General features: G+C 43.8%; 1 protein-coding gene, 1 long non-coding RNA gene and 1 pseudogene across 4 annotated transcripts; 1 reads left to right on the forward strand and 2 right to left on the reverse strand.

Annotated features, from left to right (window-relative positions):
- Positions 1-402: 402 nt before the first annotated feature.
- On the reverse strand, positions 403-1,595 carry LOC147966830 (receptor-like protein EIX1; annotated as a pseudogene). The gene is made up of 2 exons (XR_015609319.1): positions 1,406-1,595; positions 403-1,050 (listed from the first exon to the last, which is right to left on the reverse strand). The product of XR_015609319.1 is annotated as a receptor-like protein EIX1 (transcript).
- A 5,148-nt stretch (positions 1,596-6,743) lies between these two features.
- Positions 6,744-9,548, forward strand: LOC147966831 (uncharacterized). The gene is made up of 4 exons (XR_015609078.1): positions 6,744-7,716; positions 7,891-8,248; positions 8,340-8,452; positions 8,567-9,548. It is a non-coding gene; the product is annotated as an uncharacterized LOC147966831 (long non-coding RNA).
- Positions 9,549-9,671: 123 nt separating this feature from the next.
- LOC147966832 (uncharacterized) lies at positions 9,672-12,328 on the reverse strand. Of its 2 annotated transcripts, none has more exons than XM_087529130.1 (2): positions 12,119-12,328; positions 9,672-11,832 (listed from the first exon to the last, which is right to left on the reverse strand). In XM_087529130.1, exons 1-2 carry the CDS (start codon positions 12,189-12,191, stop codon positions 10,736-10,738), a joined length of 1,170 nt encoding a protein of 389 aa, XP_087385256.1. In that variant the 5' UTR covers positions 12,192-12,328; the 3' UTR covers positions 9,672-10,735. The 2 variants fall into 2 exon arrangements, with proteins under 2 accessions (XP_087385256.1, XP_087385257.1); XM_087529131.1 differs by having other exon boundaries at positions 12,149-12,326.
- Positions 12,329-18,380: the final 6,052 nt, after the last annotated feature.

The raw sequence follows: 18,380 nt of genomic DNA on the forward strand, positions 1-18,380 counted from the left end.
GTCTAGTCCTCTCTATATACGTATGTATAGTACGTAGCATCGACCAAGCACGGACATAACAGAGGACACTTCTCTCTATTAATTATAACTAGCTAACACAATATATGAAACACCTAAATTAACCCCCCAAAACCCCCAACCCCCCTCCCTTTCAAAAAAAAACAAAAACTCCAGCCACAGAAGTGCTGATGCGTGGATGCCTATTGGTCCCGGTTGGTGCCACCAACCGGGACCAAAGGGTCTCCTGACTGGGCTCTGCGCACTGCCCACGTGGAGGGCCTTTAGTCCCGGTTCTGGATTGAACCGGGGCTAAAGGGGGGAGGTATTAGTACCGACACTTTAGTCCCGGTTCCGGAACCGGGACTAAAGGCCCTTACGAACCGGGACTATAGGCCCTTTTTTCTACCAGTGAATGGTTCCCGTGAGCTTATTATCAGTAAGAACGATGTCTTCAAGCTGACTGTTGTTTTTCAGGCTTGGCGGGATTGTTCCGGTGAGATTATTTGAGGAAAGCCATACTTTCCTTAGATTGGATAGGCGACCTATGCCAAGGGGAGTTTCACCCATTAGTAAGCTGGCAGATAGCTTGGAGCAGTTTGTGAGAGTATTTGGAATGGTCCCTTGTAGTGAGTTGTTTCCCTAGTCAAGGTATTCCAGTCTGTGGAGACGGTTGAGAGGAGGTAACTCGCCGGTGAAGCCATTTTTGGACAGGTCCAGTGTCCTAAGGAACGTTAGGTTGCCAAGGGAGGGGGATATCCGGCCCAACAACCCTCGTTCACTGAGGTACATCTTAGTGACTCGCCCCGAGCTGCAGTGGACGCCCTCCCAACTGCAAAGAGGGACGCTGCCGTGCCAAGATCTCAAGGCTTGTCTTGAGTCAGTTGGTGATGGCCCGTTTGAAATCTAGCAGCGAGATCATGTCTGTGCTGTTATCATGGACTATCGTCATTGATGAGCAAACGATGCTCCCGACTCCGCAAGAAATGAGCAGCAACGGCAGTAGCATAAGCATGGTGGCGAGCCTTGCCGCTTGACTAATGGCCATGTCACCTGCAAAGTTTGAATGAAGAATAAAACATTGTGCGTACTATGTTTACTGCAAGTTTGGTCATTGCGTGCATCAAGCCATCAATTGATACACAAGCCTGCAGCCTGCAGCTTGCATACCTTGTTTTCAAACAGAAAAAAAAAATTATGAGTAGGTCATGAACAATACTAGTAGGTTTTGTGAGCTTGCTCTGGTGGACAACACTAATAGGTTTCATGATCCGATGGGGGAAATTATTAGAAGTAGAACCCATGTGTAATTTTTTAGTTTTGCCTTCTGCGAGATTATTTTTTTTTGACAGTAAAGAAGATGTAAGAAGCAGTACTAACTGAGTGAGTAATCAGGAGGAGGAGGCACCTTTGCCCAAGAGAGAGTTGCTAGGGCACCTTTGCTCGGCGAATCGCACGGAACGGCAGCCTCTCTTGCATGGTTTTGCCGCCGCCGGCCGGGCTCTGAGGTGTGTCAGCCGTGAAGCCTGTGAGTTGAGTTGGAGGTTGGAACGCTGGATGCTGGACGCTCAACTTGCTTTGCTTGCAGGGGTTTTAAAGAAAGAAACCACGCTCACAGTTACGTCCTCGCCACTCACCACTTGGGACTTGGCTCAGTGCTTCTCAGCTGGAATCGGACAGAGATGCTCTCCTTTGGCCCTTACTGCTTGTTAGAATATATAGGCATATATTTGTATTATTTGTAATCATCTCTTGCTTTATCTCTGGATGGACTTATTGTCCTCAAGCCTTGTACTCTGTATAAACTGCTCGAAGGCTCAATACAACACCTATCATATTCTATCAATCTATCTCTATTCCCTTCTAACATGGTATCAACCTCTAACCGGTCCAAACCCTAGCCGTCTTCCACCGCTTCCGCCTTGCGTGCCGCCCTCGGGGCGGTCGGCCTCCATGACCGCCGTCGGGGCCGTGCCGCTCATACCTAGGGTTCGTCCTCCGGTCGTGTTGACCGGTGCCCTAGAGAGTCTTTTTTCCGATCCTTTGATCTGTTTTTTTCTATCTCTTACCGGTGGCTTTGATCGGCGTTTTTTTTTTGGTTTTCTGATCTAAGATCTTTCTTTGTTTATTCATAATTCATTCAAATTATGGCACATCATATGGCATATATTGTGTGTCTCGTATGGCATATAAGCATATACTGTGTGCATAGTATCGCCGCCTGGAGCACATATTGCTTAATAGAGACAGGGATCGGTTTGCTATATTTACTCTACGCCCACATGCAGCTGGCAACAATATATATTATGTTAGAACCCCACTTGCAGCCGGTACTAGAGGACATTTTTACATGTCTAGCAGATTTTCTGGTATTTTGATTCCAATCAGATAAGGTCGAAAGATCAAGTGGAAGTTTCTAAATGCTTTTCTGGAGTAGATCAATCATTATTGTCCCAACTCTCAAGAAAAAGAATAGAAGTGTTATTGTCCAGGCTATCCCCATCGCACCGCGTCAGATGGGCTTAATTGGTCACCATTTGCAACATGTTTACTACTATACAATGCAATGACGCATCTTGCTGACAATACGTACTATATCATGCATATAGAAGTACCACACTAGAGACAACAAGGTCGCTTGACTAATTAGCTGAAGCTGTGATATATAATTGGCATTTGGCAAACTAGACAGCATTGTAAAACAACGCCTAGCTGTTAGACAGAGGAGTCCAGTTTTTTCAAAAAAAAAAATCATGTTGAGGATGCAACGACACAATATTAAAAAGAGTAAATTCTGGTTTTTACCCTCTGTTCTGAAATTTTTGACACTAATTACCCTATTTAGCGAGATTTTGTCTGTTTTACCCCATTTAGCAAAAGTTCTGCCAGAATTTACCCTGTTTAGCGAGATTTTGTGTTCTGACCGACAAGTTTCAATTGTCTGGACCAGCTGGCATGCCACATCAATGGTTTTTTATTGCCTATTTTTCTCCCTGCCGAACCAGTCCTCGTAGCTTCTACCGACTAGGACAGCCTGATGGTGATCACTCGCATCGCGTCCAACGCACAACGTGCGAGTCGGCCGAGCGGCGAGCGCCATGCTCGCCTCTACTCGGTTCTCGCTTGCGTTGCTCGCCCCCAATCGTTGCTCGGGATTGTCAAGCAGTGGCGACGATGACGGCGACGGTGGCGGGTGCCGAGGTCCTGGCCATGCGCTTTCATACCTCCTCGGGCCGGGCTGTATGGCCACAACATCATGGCAAGAAATGACCTCGTGGAATCCGATGGTCCCGTCAAGTTCGCTGACGTCGGCGTAGTCCTCTGAATTTGATATACTTAAAAAACTAATCATGTATGTGACCGCATCAGGTTGTGCTTAGTTCTTCTTCCTACTTTGGCGACATAACAGGGACCCTATTAGTCTGTGCTCAGTTGATGGCGGTTCTATGGCGACGTCTGGTCCAACAAATCAGCGAGGTTGGTGAACAAACAAGCCCTCTCAGTCATATCCCATTCCACATGATTTTGACCATCTCTATTACAGCAATTTGTGTATTCTAAAATTTTCCTGACTCATGCATTTGCTGGTTAGGCGTTTAATTCGGACAAAATTAAGATGCTTATTAGAAGATCATGTCTATATATATCACCCTTCTGTAATTGAGGTACATTGATTTAAAGTGTTCTTCAACATTTTGAATATTTGAATTCTTTTACTTCTTCAGTTTGATAAACCTTTATCAGAATATATTTTAGAGTAACCCAGATCTCCTTCAGTGGTTGTAAGGCGCATAGATGGAGGATGATTTTTGTGGTTTGTGACAGCTCCTGGAAGTGATGGAGGACAAGGTGATGTTAGCATCCTAGATGGAGAGCTTTGCAAGGTGTAGGAGCTAAGAAAGGTGAAGACTGACAAGGTGTATGTGCCACTGCTACTGTTTGGTGTATTCTGAAGCTTCTGCAGTTGTGAACTAGTGAAGCTATCTATACATGTGATGTTATTCAGCTGTACTATAAGGTCCTGGTGCTATCTATAAATGGGAAGCATCATTCAACCTGTTTTCAACATGTGAACCCGGAGCAATCTGTAGTCTATATTAATAAATTTTGATAGTAGTGTATTTCCATGATCTGTTGCAAATAATAGGAGAATGATCTGATTTATAAATAATAGGAGAATACCATCAACTCCCAAAATATCAAACATGGTAACACAATTGGACCAGCGTGTCAGAATGCTCATAAAATATTAAACTGGGTAAACTGTGGCAACACTTTTGCTAAATTGGGTAAAACGGATGAAATCTCGCTAAATGGGGTAATTATTGTCAAAAATGTAAAAATAGGGGGTAAAAAACGGAATTTACTCTATTAAAAAATAGTTGAGATGTTGAGGATGTACATAGTTAAGAAGATAAAACAGAAAGGGTAAAAAATAAAAAGAGTCACGCAACTAACGACACACAACTAAACAACTACACCACCACCAATGTCCTAGACAATAGACGAACCACATGCAAGGTTCTCTGAAAGCAACGCCTCCAGATAAGGAACACTGCCCAAGCACCGCTATAGCCCAATCCGGGTGTTGAATGCCAGATCTTGGGGTTTTACCCTGAAGAGCACGTCTGAGAAATCTATGCCTTCCAACAAAGGCGCGGGGCGTAAACTCCATCATTGACGGGTGCAACCAATGAATATAAACGGAGGAGTCCAGCTAATTGAAAGAATCTCTTGCGTCGTGCATGCATATATAGATATGGGCTATGTCAAATCTTACTCGTGTGTCGAAGCTGACAATAATGGTAACAACATACATAGAAAGAAGGAAGACTCCACGTTGCTCATTTTTCAAAAGAGAGTTCCCTCCCCGAATTCATTTGCCAGAATCAAGTGTTCGTTACAGGCCATAGCTAAGTCCAACTAACGGAAAAAAAAGAGTAGAGACGTCCCAGACGAAACACCAAAGCCTGCTCTCCACCCATGCAGTGTTCAAGGATATGATCCGAGCCCGAGTATAGCGTGCAAGGTGGACGGGAATTAAGAAGAGATTATTTTCTTCAAAATGGTGGAAAATTTCCAGAACCTATAGATCAGATAATGACGAAAGAGCAGGTGGAAGTTTCTTTGTGACTGCTACTATACTTGAGGACGTACTTGATCGCTATATTTATAAGCCAAGTCCAGAAATTGGCAATGGCTCCTAGGTGCATATGCACCCATTGTCTAAATACATATTTTGTAAAGTTGAAAAATTCCGAACAAAAATCCCGCGTGTATATCTAGACATTCTATGTGCGTGCACAAAGTTTTCGATGAAAAACGAGGTTTTTGGTGGCTTCCTTTCAAACAGACAATATTTTCCCAACGCTCGAGAAAAAGGGGGGAAAAGTGTAGCTGTCCAGGCCATCGCCATCTTACAGGGTAACACGGGCTTAACATTTGCAACATGTCTACAAAACAATATAATGACGTACACATCTCGCCAACAGCCGATATCATATAGGATTGCTACACTGGATACAACAAGGTCGCTTTACTAAGCTATGATATATAACCGGCAATTGCTATCTATCATTGCCAAACAAGAAGTACCTAGCTGTTAGATACAGGAGACCAGCTAATTCAAGGAAGGAATCCCCTGCTTTGGTTGCCATAGGTGTAGACTTTGCCAAGTCTAACTCTTGCTTACGATGCAAACGAGTAATGATAAACATCGAAAAAAAAGCCAGACTTTGTTGTGTCTTTTGTAAAGCGAGTTTTCTCTCCGATTTCTTTTACCGGAAACCAATGTTCATTACAGACCCCACTAGTACAACTAATACGAATAGGAAAAGGAGCAGAGACGGGGCGTCCCTTCAGCGAGGAGCCTATGTCTAAGGCTAGTCATAACTCATAATGAAGAGTAAATTAGACTAGTGTCATGCATATGATATCAGTTTATTGTTATCTTCATAGTGCAAAGTACTCCCTCCCTTTCTAAATATAAGTCTTTGTAGAGATTCCACTATGGACCACATATGTATGGGGTCCATAGTGGAATCTCTACAAAGACTTAGTTTTTCTAAATGTTATGTGATGGTAACATAAACCGTCTTGGCAGCGCCACTGATTTTTGAATCATCTAGACCAGTTCTGAGTGCCCACTTCCGCATCAAGAAAATCAGCAGCCAGAAAGTAAACCGCCTTTAGTATCTATGACCTCAGTGATTCTTGATCTTGCAATATTCTCCATGCCTGCCTAGCTAGCAACGAGACGTTGAAAAGCTCCACATCACGGAAGCCTAAACCTCCTCTGTATTTCGGCATGCACATGGAGTCCCAAGACACCCATGCCGTTTTCCATTCACCCCCTTTGCTGCCCCACCGAAATTTCTGGATCATCGACGTAATACACTTGCACAGGCCCCTTGGTAGTTTGAACATTGACATGGAATATGTACAAATGGCTTGCACAATTAAGGACAGTATAACCGCATCTAAAGCGAGCCCTCTCAGTGCTCCGCGTTTCTGGCCGTCCGTTTTCACGATATGAGTGTTTCTGGTCGTTGGATCTTTGTCTAGTGCGATACCGGGCCTACTGTCCTGTGGGCGGCTGCTCCACAGGCTGAAACGGCGCCCTGTGGTAAACTGGGCTGCCAGCCCATCTAACCAAGCGAGGACAGCCCATTTGGTCCGATGTGTCTCGCTGGATAACCTAAACGAACCCCACCCCTCCCGACCTGCCTGCTCTTGAGCCTCTCCGCCTTCCACGCAGACGACAATGGGGACGGGACACGGCGGCGCGTCAGCATCCCATGCTCGCCGCAGCCTTCCGGCCCTGGGACGCCATCGGGCATGCCGCTGCCTTCCCCGTCCGACCCGGACCGCGGGCCCCGCCACGACCCCAAGCCCTCGGAAGACAACGGGGGTCCCCAAGCCCAGTAAGGTCGACGACCTCCCGCGCTCGTGCGCCATGGTTTCGACGGGGATGTGGAGGACGGCCGCTGGACGAGGCGGTCTAGGGCTTCTGACGACGAGACGGAGGACGACCGCCGGCGGAGGCGTCCTAGGGCCTCTGACGACGGGAGGGATGACCATCGCGACAAGCGCGACCGTGACCGGCGGCGCCGCCGTCCTAGCACCAGCTCGGAGTCGCGAAAGGTGCACCGGCCGGCATGAACACCTCCTCCGGTCAGCGTGTTGGCTTCACGCGATAAGGCGGGCGCCTCCACTCTCATGCCGCCGTGATTACTCTTCTGCAGGTCAGCCAGTGCAAAGGTAGGTTTGGGGCTTAATTCCTCATATCTTTCCACACTGGATTCGATCTCTGCAGGTTTGTTGTACTTTTAAATCTTTCATGGATCTAAAGTTTCTGAATATGTATTTCAGGCGTGAACGATTTCAGTATATTCATCTTTGATCTATGTGTTGTGCTTGTGTACTGGACGTGTTATTCGTCTTTTCTGGTTCTTTTCTACCGTTTAATTTGCTTCATCGGTGGACAAACGAGGTTACTGGAAGAAGGGTTGCCTGGGACTGGGAGGTTGCCACCTCCAGCAACGTAGAGGAGGGGTGTTGCCGTCCGCCACATCATCTGGCTTGTCCCCAAAATTGTTGAACTTCTGCTCCTGAGGAGACAAAAGGGATGCAGCAACGGGGTGAGGTGATCAGAGTGATGTATTGAAGCCTCCCGTTCCACATGTTCAGTAGTTGCACCTCAACGTCACTTTTGAGTAGGTTAGGTCGATCCCTAATCTCTGTTCCAATTTATTCTGTGGTCATTATTTTCAGGCTCCTTTTAAATTAGTGATTTATGCTTTGCTTCGGCGTGGCCGCCCTAGAGTCAAGATTCTCTTCTTTTGCCTCGCTTAGCTAATTGATCTGATTGCTCCATTTTAAGTTTATTTGCAGATACTACTCGACCTTGGGAACACGTTGTGATGCTTACGGAGGAGATTAAGAAGGGCACCGGTTCCGTCCCTGACGTCGAGGTTACCATCTGGTAATTGGTAATTTTGATTAGTAGATGTATTTCACTGCATCATCTGTTTTGGAGTTACCTTTTAAAATTTTAGATCGTAGATCCAAAGAATGCATCTTGCCTCATTGTTCTATGACAAATCGGTTATGCAGTCAGTTTTTCTTCACAGGTTAATACAGGGTTTGCATCTCATGACTATATGGTTTGTAAATCGATTATCTTGTCAGCATTTCTTCACAATTATGATGTTGCATCCCCGTGCTTCTCTTAGCTTGCTGCTCATTGCAGGTGTGCTTGCTGCCACTGGTTATGATAGAACTTATGTATAGTTTATTGAAAACCTTCCTTTGTATATCACCAACATTGGGAATTATTTCAGGTTGCATATCAGCTCTTTGTGATAAGAAATTATGCTTGCAATAACCGATCAGATGGAACGGTTACTAAAGTTTGCAACATTTGATCTTTATTGTCGAAGATATAAGGAGCCAAGTAAGTGCCTTCTACTGTGTCTTTTGGATTACTTGATTGATAGTGCAGCCAACTTTGAGTTTGCAACTCTTTTAGGCTGATGAGATTTTTTTTATCTTATATATGTACTTTCAGGGAAGAGGATTGCAACTATATTCATGTATAATTAATGCAAACTTCCAAGGCTTTTCAGATGGATGTATTAACTATTTATCTCCCATTCTATTTACAATGCATGAAATTCCACCCTTGGTTTCCTCTATGGCAAGAAATTAGAATTTTTATGATATCTTTGGCTCTTTCTAAATGAAACATGTCATGTAACTATGGTCCCTAAGGTAGTACAATATAAATTAATTCCCTATATTTCTATGATTTATTATTGGAACAAATATTGTCATCACATTAGCCTATGTGGTTATGTCATTGTAGATTGTTACGTTCTCTGAGCATGCCTACTAGCATGTCACTTCAATAATTTCAGGGAAGCATAGAAGCCATTGTATCTTCTTACATCAAATATATGGTGAATGCTCACAACACAAATGTATTGTAGCAATCCACATGATTTTTCACATTTACTAAATATTTGAATGATTAGTCACGGATATGTTGCACTGTTTGCATTAAAAGTGCACTAAGCATATGAGTGTCAGTGTGATTTCATTAATATATCACTGGTTAAACAATGTTCTTTCTTCCATTTCCATTGTTTATTTTCATTTTGTGTGCTCAACTATATAAATTATCTATATCCTAAAATGTGTTGCAGTAATGCATAGGAACTATTACATCATGCTACTTATCACTTACATTCTTGTGTTGTGCAGAAAGCTTTGATTATTTAACCTTGCTCGTGAAAAGGGGGAAATTTGATTATTTAACCATGTTGTGCCATGAGATTTCTTCCCCTTTTTAGTGGTGCCAAATGAAGATCCTTTTAGATTGCAATACTTCTATGCATGCCTTCAGCATGCCTGGATGTGTCTACATCTGCATTCCTTAAGTGTATGATGGCATCAAGACTGGTATAATCTAGGAAGGATATTTTAGTTTTTGTACACTATTACAAATTGTGCTTTCTGATGAACTTCATCTAAGATGTAGCTTCTTCCCAGGCGCCAAGACTTCTCTTTTTTTTTTTGGTTTGGTTCTTCTGCTCTGTGTGGTTAGTCTATCTGCTTCCAAAAATCATCCTGAAGTTCAAAAAACACATTTGAATGAAAGAATGGAGGTTATGTAAGAACCATCAGTTCAGATCTTTCTGAAAAACATTATCTACAACAACATTTTAGTAAACAATTGGGATGCTATGTCATTATTATAATCTTACCATTAGTTGAAATACTATTTAATACACCCTTTTGTTTTAGATTTGTGCTTACTTTTGATTCTAACATCTATTTGTGTAGTCCCTTCATATATTTAAACTCCTATAATTCTATCGGCATAATGGACGGGTGCGGCAACGCGCACCATCGATGATCTAGTAGACTTGATTAGGACCTCTCTTTGCCGCTGCCTGGTAGCATCTTCTCCATCCATCCTTGTACATGCCTCCATATCCGTTTTTTGATATATGAGAAAGTTCCATTCTTCTCATGTCCAACATCCAATGGTAAACCGAGATATCTTTCATTCAATGACTCATTTGTTATCCCCAGTACACCTTTCATTGTTGCTCTAACCAAGTCTGGGCAGCCTTTGCCAAAAAAAAATGATGCCTTTTGGGTATTGAGCTTTTGTCCCGAGGCTTGACTGTCCAAGTCATTATAAATTTTTCCTCCGCTTGTTGGATTGCTTTGACTGTCCAAGTCATTATAATTTTTTGCCATAAGTTCATTATCAGAAAAAGTCAGCATGACAAAACCAAGACGTGGCCTAGCTTAGCTTGTAAACAATACAATGGGAGTGGTTGGCAATCGGCCAGCATGGTTTATTTGAAACTGCCCTTTTAACACATTTTGCTGATTGTTGAGCACTGAGAGCCACATTCTAGCCAGATCATTTATTCACAAAGTGAAGGTTTGGAAGGTCCCAACCCATGAATTACACACAGCACCCCCAAAAAAGAGTTGTAGGTTTGCTCCTGACATCTTCTTGGTGAGCATAAAATAGGCCAAACAATATGAGTGACAAACCAAGTATTGTAATGAGTAGTCCAATAATCAGGTAGCTAGTGCATACTGTGTTTCTTCTCTCCGAGAGATGGCGGGACATGGGAGCAGATCCAGTGTTCCTCCAAAAGATGTCCATGTTGCCTCCAAGTGAGACGGAACTGTTATTTTCAACAAACACTCCGTGTCATGGCACACCACCTTGCAGATTATTATCAGACAGATCCAGATGGGTGAGCTGATTTAAGCCGCCAAGCTCCATTGGGAGGAAGCCCCAAAAATTGTTTCGCTGAAGGATTAGGTATTCTAACTGTGCAAGGTTACCAAAAGAACCTGGAACTTGACCAATGAAACTGTTGGACGACAAGTTTAACAGTCTTAGCTCTGAAATATTGCCTAGTGAAGCAGGGAGATGACCTTCAAAATTGTTATTGTCCAAACAAAGATGTTTAAGATCCGGGAACGTGTCACCAAAGTTCGATGGCAGTGTTTTCCCAAGCATATTGGAATATAAGTATAAATACTGTAGAGAAGACTGATTGTATTTGTACAGGGTTTCTGGAATTCCACCTGATAGCATATTCCCAGCAAGGTCTAAATAAACAAGAGATGGGAAAGTTCCCATCTCATCAGGAATGGTTCCCGTGAGCTTATTATCAGTAAGAACGATGTCTTCAAGCTGACTGCTATTTTTTAGGCTTGGTGGGATTGTTCCGGTGAGATTATTTGAGGAAAGCCATACTTCCCTTAGATTGGATAGGCGACCTATACCAAGGGGAATTTCACCCATTAGTAAGTTGGCAGACAGGTCTAGGCTCCATAGCTTGTAGCAGTTTGTGAGAGTATCTGGAATGGTCCCTCGTAGTGAGTTGTTTCCCAAGTCAATGTATTCTAATCTGTGGAGACGGTTGAGAGGTGGTAACTCGCCAGTGAACCCATTTTTGGACAGGTCCAGTGCCCTAAGAAATGTTAGATTCCCGAGTGAGGGGGATATCGGGCCCAACAACTCTCGTTCGCTGAGGTACAACTTAGTGACTCGCCCCGAGCTACAGTGGACGCCCTCCCAACTGCAAAGAGGGACACTAGCTTGCCAAGATCTTAAGGCTTGTCTTGAGTCGTTAGTGATGTCCCGCTTGAAATCTAGCAGCGAGATCATGTCCGTGATGTTACCATGGACGGTCGTCGAGGAGCAGCGAATGCTGCCGACTCCACAAGAAATCAGCAGCAGCGACAGCAACATAAAGATTGGGGCGAGCCTTGTTGCTTGACTAAGGGCCCTATCACCTGCAAAGAGTGAATAAAGAATAAAACATTGTGCATAATATGTTTACTGCAAGATTGGTCATTGTGTGCATCAATCGATACACAAGCTTGTATCTTGTTTTCAAAGAGGAAAAAAACTTATGAGTAGGTCCAGTGGCGGAGCTAGGGGGGACTGGCAGGATCCATCGCTCCCCCCATGACCCAGGAAGTGCAGGATACATAACGCACTGAACACACACACACACACACACACAAAACACACACGGAAGAAGCAGTACTTGAATGAGTAATCAGGAGGAGGAGGCACCTTTGCCCAATAGAGAGGTAGCTAGGGTACCTTTGCTTGGCCGGATCGCACGGAACGGCAGCCTCTCCTGCATGGTTTTGTCGCCGGCCGGGCTATGAGGTGGGTCAGCCGTGAAGCCTGTGAGTTGAGTTGGAAGTTGGAATGCTGAATGCTGGACGCTCAGCTTGCTTTGCTTGCACGGGTTTAAAAGAAAGAGTGTTGCTATGCACACGATGATGCGCGGACGATGTGTGAACGACAGCGTATATCGGTCCGTCCATGCATATCAGTAAAGTGTAGCTGTCAATGCAGGCTGTGTCGTTCACACAGCAGTTTCCTAAAAGAAAACCATGCCACACCTGCAAAAATATTCTCACGCACGGCACTCCATCAAAAGTCAAAAGGAGAATGCCACTTGGCTTAGTGCTGACTTTATCACGCGCGCACGGCACTTTATCACGCGCGGCAGTATGTAAAAAAGAATTTATTTATTTATATATTTTACGATCAACAAACTTGAGGAATGGTGACTGGGTAATGCGAGCATGACTTATCATCAAACAAGAATTTTAAGAAGAGCACTCCAATTTGTCTGCCGTGCTGTGCATGGTGGGCTGTCTGAATCATGGCAAAGTCTAACCACTACAGCACTAGCTAATTGAGTATAGGAAAAGTATGCACGGCAAGACCGATACTCCTATCATATGTTGCTGTTGTGGTGGAATTGGAATACAGAGAAGCTGCTCTGCCCATTCTCATTTCCATCGGCCATTTCCCGACCAATATGACTAAGCTTGCGCTCCTCGTCCGAAGAACTGCACTGCTCCTTTGCCTATTGATCTTCCAAGCAGGGTCCACTTCCCATGGCCAAGCGAGTGTATCAGGAGCCTGCATCAGCAGCGACCGATACGCGCTTCTGTCCTCAAGGCAAGCCTCCTAGACCGTGCTGACCGTCTCTCGTCATGACAGGGTGAGGATTGTTGCCAATGGAAGGGAGTCCAGTGCAGCAACAGAAGAGGCCATCTCATCAAGCTCAGCCTCCGCAACATCGACATGGACGAATACAACTACCCGAATATGCGCAGAACATTGAGCTTGTCAGTAGGCGAGATGAGCTCTACTTTGGCTACTTTACAATAACTGAGGTATCTTGATCTGGAATTACTTCAACTGCACAAGCATCCCTGTGTTCTTGGCTTCCCTCAATAACCTTAGGTATCTCAACCTCTCGTTCGCGGGATTCAGTGAGACAATACCTTCCCAACTTGGCAATCTCTCAAAATTGCATTATCTTGATGTCAGTTGGAATGATTTCCAAACAATGGATCTTGCATGGTCACCAGGTCTCTCTTTGCTGAGCCATCTTTTTTTTTGAAACGGTTGCTGAGCCATCTTGACATGAATGGTGCGGATCTTAGTTCTGAGAGGGATTTGTTTCAGAGGGTTAACATGCTTCCTTCTCTTCAAGCGCGTCTGAATAATACCATGTCTACTAGTATATAACGTTCCAATATCACACATCTAAAAGTCCTTGATATGTCCGAGAACAACTTCGATACTTCACTCAAGTATGCGTGGTTTTGGAATCTCACAGGTCTTAAGGAGTTTTACCTCTCCTATTCGGGATGGCTAAAGCCCATTCCCTGTGATTTGGCAAACATGACGTCCCTTCAAATCATGGACTTCCAATGGAATCATATCGTGGGTTTGATGCCAGGTAAATTACACTAGTAGAAAAAGGGTCATTTGTCTCGGTTCTTGAGAGCCTTTAGTCCCGGTTCTGGAACCGAGACTAAAGGGTCGGTACTAAAGCCCCGCCCCCTTTAGTCCTGGTTCATATATTACGAACCGGGACAAGGCCCTCCACGTGGAGGCTGTCTGGAACTCCACCTTCACCAACCGGGACTAAAGGAAATTTTACGAAAAAAAATTGATTTTTTTCTTCTGATTTTCAAATTTCTGAATTATTTTACAACTTAATCTCTAATCACCCCTTATCACTGCTCAGTTTAACCTCTAATCTCTAATCACCCCTCATCATTCCAAATCATCTAACTTCTCGACCGGTCACCCATCCTGAGCACGCTTAACTTCCGGGTTCTATTCCCCCTCGTTTTCGAGTCTGCACTTGCTGTTTTCCTGACAATAATAAGATGTCAATCCTATTAACCCTCAGGAGTTTAGCTTGATCATGAAGTCAGACGTTTCACTGTTTTAGTTTGAAACTATTATTCTAAAAAACAATAATTATTTAGTAACACTATTTTTTCTTGAGTAAATAGTTTGCCCAGATTTGACTAAAATTAAAAAAATGAAATAATTATTTAGTAACACTAATATTCTTGAATAATTATGTAGTAACACTAATACTTTTTGAATAAGTAGTTTGACCATAGTTTGACCAGATTTAACCAAAATTCAAAAAAACTGAAATTTGAGCATATCTTTTTCTTCTTTTAGAATTCGAGGATTCTAAAAATTTGCAAACAGGCCGTAGGTGGCCAAAATCGGATGCGGATTTTCGTGCTGAACATTTTGATATATTATATGTTTTTTTGACATCGAATGCAAAAGTTATAGCCGTTTTACTTTTTCATGACACTTTTTTGCAAAACATGTCCAAATATAACTTTTTTAATATTCCTAACTAGTAGATGTAGTAATATAACTACATCTCGAAGGATTTTATTTTTTGAAGTTTTTATCATTTTCTTTCGTTTTTTTCAAAACTGAAATGGCGATACACTGGGGGGGGGGGGGGTAGAGTTTGGGAAAATGGGCCCTTTAGTCCCGGTTTGAGACACGAACCAGGACGACCTTTAGTCCCGGTTTGAGATATGAACCGGGACTAAAGGGTGCGATACCCTTTAGTCCCGGTTCGTGTCTCAAACCGGGACTAAAGGGCCCATTTGAACCAGGATTAATGCCTTTAGCCGCTCGAACCGGGACTAATGCTCACATTAGTCCGGGTTCGTAATGCAACCGGAACTAATATGTATATTGCGCCGTGACCAAAGCCCTGTTTTCTACTAGTGTTAGGAAATTTGTGCAATTTGACTGATGTGGTTTGATGGCAACAACTTAGGATCGAGCATAGGGGAGTTCATGGAGTGATTGCCAAAGGGCTCGTGGAATACACTACAAGAATTCACAGTGCATGATGCAAATATGTTTGGAAATCTTTCCATATGGATTGGGAACATGACCAATCTCAGTGTTCTTCAAGCATATGAAAATATGTTAACTGACACTCTACCTATAGGAGTTGGAGCACTCAGCAATTTGAAAGCACGTGACCTTTGTTACAATAAGTTTTCTTTCTTCTTTTTTTAGATGGAGGTGAGTGTTTTTTTCTTTGAGATGGAGATGATGCCCCATGTATTTTTTAAATGAAAATGAGCGTACAACTTGCCACGTGACACTTGCTGGTTATCTGTGTGAGCAAGATTCCTTTTTTAAGATGAAGGCGAGGGATGTTTTTTGAGGTAAAGATTTTTTTTTTCGAGAAGGAGAATATATTAATATCGCGAAGATATCAATTACACCCGGCCTCTGTACCAACAAGATGTCCAAAGACATCTCGGATACACACAGCCAGAAAAATAATAAAGAGAACTGAAGAAAAAAGACCCTGCCATGGTGATCAATCACTAGCAACAACAACACTCTAACCACCACCGAAAAAAATGCTCGGATTAAAAAAGAGGTTCTTCAAAAGCAATGCCTTCAAGAAGGAAACAATGCACAAGCGTTGTCGTTACTCGATCGAAAGATAAGAACCCATATATTTGTTTTGAGATGAAAACGAATGCACAACTTCTTCTCAAGCGGCATCACTGGGTAACGCCCCAACCTCGAGCATATATAAATGAATTCTTAGATCCTCTACATCCATCTGTTTTCAGCTGCACCCAACTGATAAATTAACAAGCGACGGGCAGACAGTTAAATATATAGAACTATTTTCCTCTGATCTACCCCCCCCCCCCCCCCCCCCCCCCCAAGATTTACACGCCACGGGACAGGACGAAATTCCAACCATACTAGGAGTTCGGTTTAGTTGCTGGAAGTTCATCTACGTGGGCGCACATCAATGTAGCATGGACGGTAAGGAAATGCACATCTGATGCCATGAAAATATGTGAAAGGGTCTTTAACAACCCGATTTACTAAATATTGCATTCTCGAAGTCATGACATGGTATGCTGCAATCGCGCCGTTGGAAAATCGTAGGAACACCACGTCCTTATGTGGATGTAATCCTATGAGATGGTAATCACACTCATCATCGTCGGGGTCGGTGACACTCCCATCCACATCAATGAAGTTGTCCTCATCCGAGTTCCAGGAGTACTCGAATTGGCCATCTTCATCTTCATGCATATATGCTTCTTCATCTTGATTACCATCATAAACATAGCATAAACATCATCAGTTGCGTTGCTCAAGTCATCCGCTTCATAGACGCCATCTTCATCGTAGTTACTGTCGCCATCAACATCATCAATTGTGTTGCTAAAGTCATCAGACTCGCAGACACCATCTTCGTCGTCATCACTTTCACCATCAACATCATCACTATATCCATCAATATCATCAAGTGTGTTGCTGAAGTCATCAGGGTCACAGACACCATCTTCATTGTGGTCATAGTCACTGTGAACATGATCAATTGTGTCACTCTGTCTGTATCCTTCTCATCGTATATGAATTCCTCATTATTACGAGCTTTGGACAAGCTAACTAGAGCATTTTTGTTGTCGACTACCTCTCACTGCACTCTGGACTCCATGTAAGTGTATTTTTCTATGATGCAAGCATAAGGACCAAGATCAGTCTCGTGCGCTAACATCCATCGCACCCAGCCATCGGCTGATTCTATCAGTATCCATACATGTAATTGGAATTCATCGATTGTCACAAAGCGAACCCCTCTATCATAGCTCACGAAGATAGACCTCTTGACCGGCTCAAAATATTGTTTATCTTCGTAAGCTTTCCCCGGCAGATGGACCATATCGTATGTACCCTCCGAGTTGTGTATGATCATAAGGATATTGCTCCAGCAATGTACGTAGAGTGAGCCCCGCCAATACATAGTGGACTTCCATATGTTCATACGCCTATGGTGTGGCGCCATCACCATAAGTTCTTCGATATGATGATTTCCATATATTCCTCCTTCCGAGTGGAAAGATCCAAGATGATGACTTCCATATGTTCATAGAGGTTCCCAGGGGTGAAATGTCCTGGCACAAACTCCCGGCTCATCCATTGAATCGTATATGACGAGAACACTAGTATAGAGATTACCTTATCCTTTGGCTCTTCGGCCGTTGGCATATGGGCATGTATCTCTTTCTTGCGTGGTTCTTGGATGTTTTCTTGGACATCATCTTGGATCTTTCCACTCGGAAGGAGGAATACCTCATAGTGCCGTGATACGGCTGGGTCAAAGGTGAGGAACATTCCCTCGTGAAAAAGCTCAACCTTCTTCGACAGTACTGGTAGGCGAGCACAACGTATCGTTGCTGGGTTGCATATATAGTACTCATCTTTTGAATCATTCTCAAGTAGAAGGTGTTCGTTGCAATAGTGCACCGTGGAGGTCGAGTCGTGCCGGAACAGCGGATGCCGAAAGATGGGGCCGTCCCGAGCCCTTCATGGCAGCTCCGAGCGTGGCGCATGGGGCAAAGAAGGAGGACTCATTGTGGCTCCCGAGGTTGTCGGTGAAGATGCCGAGGAAGTGCCCCGGGGAGGGCGGGGGGGGGGGGGGCGGGGGCAGTACGGGAGGAGTAACTTATGGGCGTCGACAAGGACACGCCAGACACGGCAGATGCCCCAAAACTTGGCAAGGGCACGACAGGGGAGTGGCGGAGAATGTCAAAGAGCACGTCGTAGGGGAAACAAATTCCGTTGCCATCGCCGTCGCCATCCATCATGCTGGCTGGCGAGGGTGTAGATTAGCAAATTCGGACAAGGCATCGATTGAGGGATCGATGGAGGGCAACTAATGGCATGTACAATGGTTGATAAGATAGTCTTATCTTAAGTCTTGCATATAATTTAGAGATGACAAAAAAACATGTCTACAATGGGTCATCTCTTAGCCTTATCTTTAATAACTAGTTATTCCTAAAAATCTGATGAGACATATTATGCTAAGAGATCATCTTTGTCTTCTCAAGGCTTTTCTTATGATTTCTTTCTCCTCCACCTCATCATTTATCCTACATGGCATTTTTAAGATCCTAAAAGTACAGGATAGATGGTGATCGATGGA

Source organism: Triticum urartu, chromosome 6A (assembly GCF_056163025.1).
Source record: "Triticum urartu cultivar PI428250 chromosome 6A, HENAU_Tu73, whole genome shotgun sequence".
In the NCBI taxonomy this organism is placed as follows: domain Eukaryota; kingdom Viridiplantae; phylum Streptophyta; class Magnoliopsida; order Poales; family Poaceae; genus Triticum; species Triticum urartu.

What these genes read in the sequence shown, in the direction of transcription:
- LOC147966832 (XM_087529130.1), bottom strand. Translation starts at nt 12,191, where the DNA reads ATGCAGGAGAGGCTGCCGTTCCGTGCGATCCGGCCAAGCAAAGGTACC. An exon ending in TACCTCTCTATTGGGCAAAG is followed by an intron (nt 11,833 to 12,118) that starts GTGCCTCCTCCT and finishes CACTCTTTGCAG; the next exon opens with GTGATAGGGCCCTTAGTCAA.